Source organism: Carlito syrichta, unplaced genomic scaffold (genome assembly GCF_000164805.1).
Source record: "Carlito syrichta isolate Samal-C Ts95f unplaced genomic scaffold, Tarsius_syrichta-2.0.1 Scaffold39610, whole genome shotgun sequence".
In the NCBI taxonomy this organism is placed as follows: Eukaryota; Metazoa; Chordata; class Mammalia; order Primates; family Tarsiidae; genus Carlito; species Carlito syrichta.
The window spans coordinates 471,291-477,290 of NW_006983706.1; the positions used below are offsets into that span (position 1 = coordinate 471,291).

General features: G+C 37.9%; 1 protein-coding gene across 2 annotated transcripts in view; it reads right to left on the minus strand.

Moving 5' to 3' along the window:
* The window catches only part of RAPGEF5 (Rap guanine nucleotide exchange factor 5), a 192,144-nt gene that overhangs the window by 34,909 nt on the left and 151,235 nt on the right, over positions 1-6,000 (minus strand). For both annotated transcript variants that reach the window (XM_021719215.1, XM_008047898.1), the window contains exon 16: positions 3,637-3,786. In XM_021719215.1, coding sequence (XP_021574890.1) covers positions 3,637-3,786 — 150 coding nt within the window. The remainder of the gene's footprint in view (positions 1-3,636; positions 3,787-6,000) is intronic.

Here is a 6,000-nt window from a genome sequence, read left to right on the forward strand (position 1 = left end):
CTTAGAGTAGATTAATGCACTTCTCCATGATCAATACAATGACACCAATGGTATCACAGTACCACTCAGCACCCCAAAAGTAGAGTCCTCATGTATTTCTTCCTTGTAATATTTAGTCTTTTTTTTTTTTTTTTTTGAGTCAGAGTCCCACTCTGTCACCCAGGCTGGAGCAAAGTAGCATGCTAATGGCCACACGGCCTTGACCTGCTCAGTTCAGGTGATTCTTCTGCCTCAGCCTTCCTAGCAGCAGGAACCACAGGTGAGCTCAGGCAATTCTTTCGCCTTCACCTCCCAAAGTGCAGGGATTACAGGCATGAGCCACCATGCCTAGCCTAGTCATTCTTTAGACCACAAAACAGCTATTAAAAAAAAAGTAAAATCTATTCATTTTTCTAAGATAACCATATGATGTTAACATTGATTATATTTGGGCATATTTTTGTTCTGATCTTTATGTAAGTGTGCGTATGCACACAGAAATAACTGCATTTATTTATGCAGATACATGCATAAGAATTATGGTTACACATATACATTTATAATTATTCCATATATGACTTTATATTCTGATTTTATAAGTACTTATCCACATACCAAAATTATTTACATATGTCATGTTTAATTGATTATATAACAGTCCATTATACCATCATTAATCTTTCCTCTATTGTTGGTGATTTCTAATTTTTTTGGTCATACAAATTAAGTGGCATGATGTATGCTAAGCACCAGCTCAGGGCCTGGCACATAGCAGGCCTTGATGAATGAGATCTATTATTATAGCAGTCATTACAGATATCGCTAAAGTCAACATCCTTGTGTGTAAATCTTTGCCTGTTCACAGATGATTTTCTTAACATAGATTCCCAGTCATGGAATGACTGGGTCAAAGGGAATAAATATGTTTTAATATAAACTGCAAAATTGCTTTCTCATTTTTATTTTTTAGAAAATAAGTCAATAAACTACCTTAAAAATAGGCATAAAACTTGTGCACTGACCAACACTAATCATTACTTTTGGTAAGTTTGCTATTTTGCTACAACTAAAAATTCGCAGTACATCTTGTGTTTCTTGATGCCTAGTGATGCTGAATATCATTTACACATTTCTCTTCTATTTTATCTCCCTTGTTGCAAATTAATTCTATCCATTGACCATTTTCTATTACATTTGGAACCCTCTAATAACACAATAGTTCTCATCATAGAAAAATGCCCTTTTAAAACAATAAAATACACACAGTAGACTGAAGTACTAGTGAAGTTTATTTCACTGTGACACAATCAATTTCTCAAGGCAGCTGCTCAGTTATCCAACATGACTGGGAAGTACAATATTCCACATACCTTTTTCGGATAACTTTATCTGTTCAAATGCAAAGTCTTGTTTTGAATAATTCTACTGAATACAGAGTATACAACTGATAAGCTAACATATTCTTTATGGCCCTGCATTGTAAAGATCAATAGTGCTGTAATGTTGGGCCAGTGACACGTGTAGCCAATGGCCCCATGCTCTGGGTTCTGAAGTTCCCACTTCTGGGTTCCATCTGCTCCCTCTGAGTTTAGCTGTAATTTCCTGTGGCCCTGTGTGTGCCTATGTATACCTTCAGTTTGAATGGATAAGAGCCATTCATGCTGTATAGAATAAAATGCCATGGCTTTCTGTCAGCAATTTTTCTATTTGCTGAAAAATATTTTATTTTCCAGGTTTGTCACTCCACTATAAAAGATGAAAACTGATAGGATTTTAACTTCTGAATAGCTGGGTAGGTTACTGTTACTACATATACATGCCCATTCTGAGTATAAAACAGCTAGAATGATGGTATGGCCCCTTTTAGAAAAATCCCCCAAATCTCCAACATCTTAGAACTTTTTTTTTTTTGAGAAAAAGAAAAACAGTTCTCATCATCATTTCTTTTTGAAGTAACATTAGAATATCATTTATTGAAAAATGATATAACTAGAGCAAATAATGTGCTAGGTTCTATATTTTTTTTCTTCATTAAAACATTATTGTTTGGGGGGATATAAGACACAGGCAGAAAGGTTCTTTCCAGACAAAAATAATGAATGGAAAATGACGGCACAGTTCCAAATCTGTGGGGTCATTCCACAGATAAGCTGATATTTCTAGTGATGATTAGCAATGGGTCTATACGTATTACAGCACCATTGCCCACCCTGATGAATCTAACTTAATAGAGTGTGAAAATGATATTTCACAGCCATCAAGTAGATATTGGGTAGTGAAAGAGCCACTCATTAATTACCAGAGTCTCGTGAGTCTCTGGGCTCACTCTGAGTTAGATTTGGAGGGAGATGGGTCTCAGGTGTGCTGCAAAGTTCACTTAGGGACCCTCCTTCTCTGGCATCTTTTGTCTGGATGGAGAACCTATGGTTACTTTCTGTAGTAGTACTATCCTGAGAGGCACATGTTAGTCTTGATGAAGCTTAACACTACTTAAAATCATTTTCTATTTCTGGTCACTTGAAAATTAAATATGATATACATTTATCATTCCTGTCTGAAACACATTATTAAAAATCCAGCCACTGACTGATTAAAATTTATTTAGCTCACATGTTTCTCAAATTCTTGCTTTTTTTTCCCAGATAATGTCTTGCTAGGATGTACAATGAGAGCCCTGGGAAAGGGAGGAAAGGCTCTCATGTATTAGGTCTTCGGAGAAGGGTTCTGTAATCAACTGGCTTGTAGGACCATTTTTCTGTCCCGGGAGCAACACAGCAATAGGGGTAAAATCATGTCACATAATACTCTCACCTCAAGTATATTCTGTTATTCATCTCCCAACTGCAGTTGTAAATAGGAATGTTATTTATCCTTTCCTGTCTGCATCTCTGGTTGGTCAATTCACATAATACTCACATTTTTCAACTACAGATGCTAAATCACTTTCTTTGTGTTTTTCTCAGGGTTAATGAGATATTAAATAAAGAATGCAAGTCAAAAAAAGAGGCCGGCAACATGGAGATATGACAGGCTCCAGTGAAAGCCAAAAGGTCTGCTCAGGCTGTATGGATCAATAGTGTCAGCTTGTAATCTGCATGATCTTATTCAAAACAGACAATAAACCATTCTCTGAGGAGAAATAAGGCCCGACAGAAGGCGAAGCTGTAACCAGGCCTCACTCCCCACATCCAACCGAAGGAACACTGCCTTGTGAGCTTTCGGCCTACTGTATACTTGGTCTTCCAACAGGGAGTCTTTAACTATTAAATTGTCAGCCAGCAACATGACCAGTTCAAGGCCACCTTTTTTTCCCCCTAAAGTAATTTCATTCTTTAGCAGTTGTCCAAGTTAATTTAAATATGAAAATAGAAGGCTTATCTAGAGCACAAAATATGAAAAGCTTTATAATGAATTTCAAAACACTGGCATGCCTCTCTATTCAGTTCATGGGGAGAAAATTCAGTATCCAACAGTACTCAACTGTTGTCATGGAAACACTTCTGGTAGCAGCTTCTTATTGTGACTGTGGCTGTCCAGCTGAGGGCCCAGAAGGGACCAATGAGCTGCACATTTCCTCTACAAAAATGTCAACTCTCTCCGAAAATTTCGGAGGAGAACCAGCTAAAGATAAGTATTCAAGGGCAGAAGATAACTTACCCCCAGAGAACGACATGGTCACCAGAGCCAGATCCTCTTCTGCATACTGGATCTTTTCAGCCACGATTTTCAGGATCTCCTGGGCTGTGCTGGAAACTTTTGCCTTCACGCTGACATAGGAGTGCTCCGTTATATACACGTGGCAAAAAACTGCACAAGTCAAAAGAATTGTTTGCAAACAGAGAACTGAGGTACTAAGGTACCCACTTTTCCAAGTCAAGGCACCCACCTTGCTATTCTCTATAGGACACAGCATATACAGCTAGATTAACATATTTATGTATGCAATGAGTGCTGGAGGGTATATGCCTATAAATGTATGCTTGCAGATACACGAGGCACAGATGTTATAAAGCTGACAAACAAGTTCCAATAGTATTTAGACTTCCCACACTGTAAAGAGAGACTTGAGTCATGGAAGTGTTCATTCATGGTAGAGTACAGTGAAATTGACCATAGTATGTTGAAATCTGTGGTACACAGACTGTATTTTTGAATACCTTCATTGAGAGTTTTAGAGATCTCCCAAGGTAGCATATTAAAGTGGCTAATTCATAAATTTTTATTTTACACTCCATTTCAGGACAGTCTCAGTGACCCAATCAAGAAAACATTTTGTTATTAGAATTCCCATAAGCTTATCTAAAAATTGATCATCTGCTTTCGTTTTTGTGTTCAGTTTTCTCAAATCATTTAAGAATGACTTCCCTTCTCCCATCAAGGTAGTGATGAATTTAGTTTTGAGGTCACATCTGTAGCCTTTTAAATTTCCTTTTTATTGTCTGCAGTGCTAATCATTATTACTAGGACATTATCACTATCAGGGTGAACGGGTTCCGAAAAAATTTTTCTTTATAATTTGAATAGCAAAATCTGCTTTAATAGCAATGGAGATAACTGACACACTGCTTCTTATGTCAGCTATTCTGAAAGTATAAAACATTAGCTTCTCTATTATAATAGACAAGGACAATAATATACATTCTGCTCTTTTGCATTGCAAAAAATGGGAGTGCAGCTACTACAGAAATTGTATAATATAATTTGCTTATTCATTTAATTTTTTGAGTGAAAGTCTAACTCTGTCACCCAGGCTGGAGTGCAGTGGCATGCTCATGGCTACTGCAGCCTCAACCTGCTGGGCTCAGGAAATCCTTCTGCCTCAGTCTTCCAAATAGCTGGAACTACAGGCGTGTATCACCATGTCCAGCTAATGTTTTGATTTCTTGTAGAGATGAGGTCTTGCCAGGTTGCTCAGGCTGGTCTCAAACCCCTGGCTCAGGCAATGCTCTTGCCTCGGTCTCCCAAAGGGCTAGGATTACATATGTAAGCCACCACTCTTGGCTGTAATGCAATTTAAATGGCACCACAAAAATAAATCCAGCAAGATTATCATAGAAATGCAAATGAAGTCTACAGCCGTACCACCCTAAAAGCACCAATCTCATCAGAAATGCAAATGAAGCAAAAATCTATGAGTTTATATGTATAGAACCCCAGAGCAAATATCCCACCAGGAGACATTTGACATATTTGGTTTGGTTGTGTTGGGTGTGTTACTAAAACAATAGCGTCTAACAAATAGTTGTTTTATATTTTCAACAGACTTGGCAGAAAGATAAAGGCTTTCCTCCTTCCATAGAAAAGTGAAATTTCTGAGCAAGGCAAAATCTGGCCTACAAACCACTAAATGTAAGGTAGGTTTACCACTTGCTTAATAAACTGAGGAACAAAAGGAGGCCTCTTTGAGGCTCAGCTTGGAAAAGGATATAATTAAGTTATAAGACAAACAGGCAAGGAAGGTCAGCAACAAATGCATTAGAAGATAAGATAATTCTGTTTGCTCTTGCACTTGGTGAGATGACACTGTGATCCCACAGAATGACATCTATCAGCGGCATTATATACAATGCCATGTCATAAAATAAACATCCTGTGACTTTTTTTAAATGACAAGAAATTGAGTAAATACTAAATGTTCTCACTTTAGAGTTTTGGCACATGGAGAAAGGTGAGTCAAGGGAGACAGTCTCAAGGTCACAATAGTGCGAGCATTTTAATTTGCTGTTTCCTGGCTCTGCACTTAACTCAGCCTTTATCTAAATAGGAGGAAACCACTGCTAACATTTTTTGTTCTGCTATAAAATATTTATGTAGAGAAGCATGTTGGCATCTTCAGGGTGCTCGAAAAGTACCTCCCCTTCTACTGAATGAACAGCCCTCTTCAGGGAGGCCATGAGTCCCGTCAGCACTAAGAAACATAGAGCGGGACACAGTGGGTGGGCGGCACTGCCTACAGAGCCTGGACACACACACAGCCTTCCTTCCATTATTCCTTCCAAGACTTTTTTTTTTTTTTTTTTT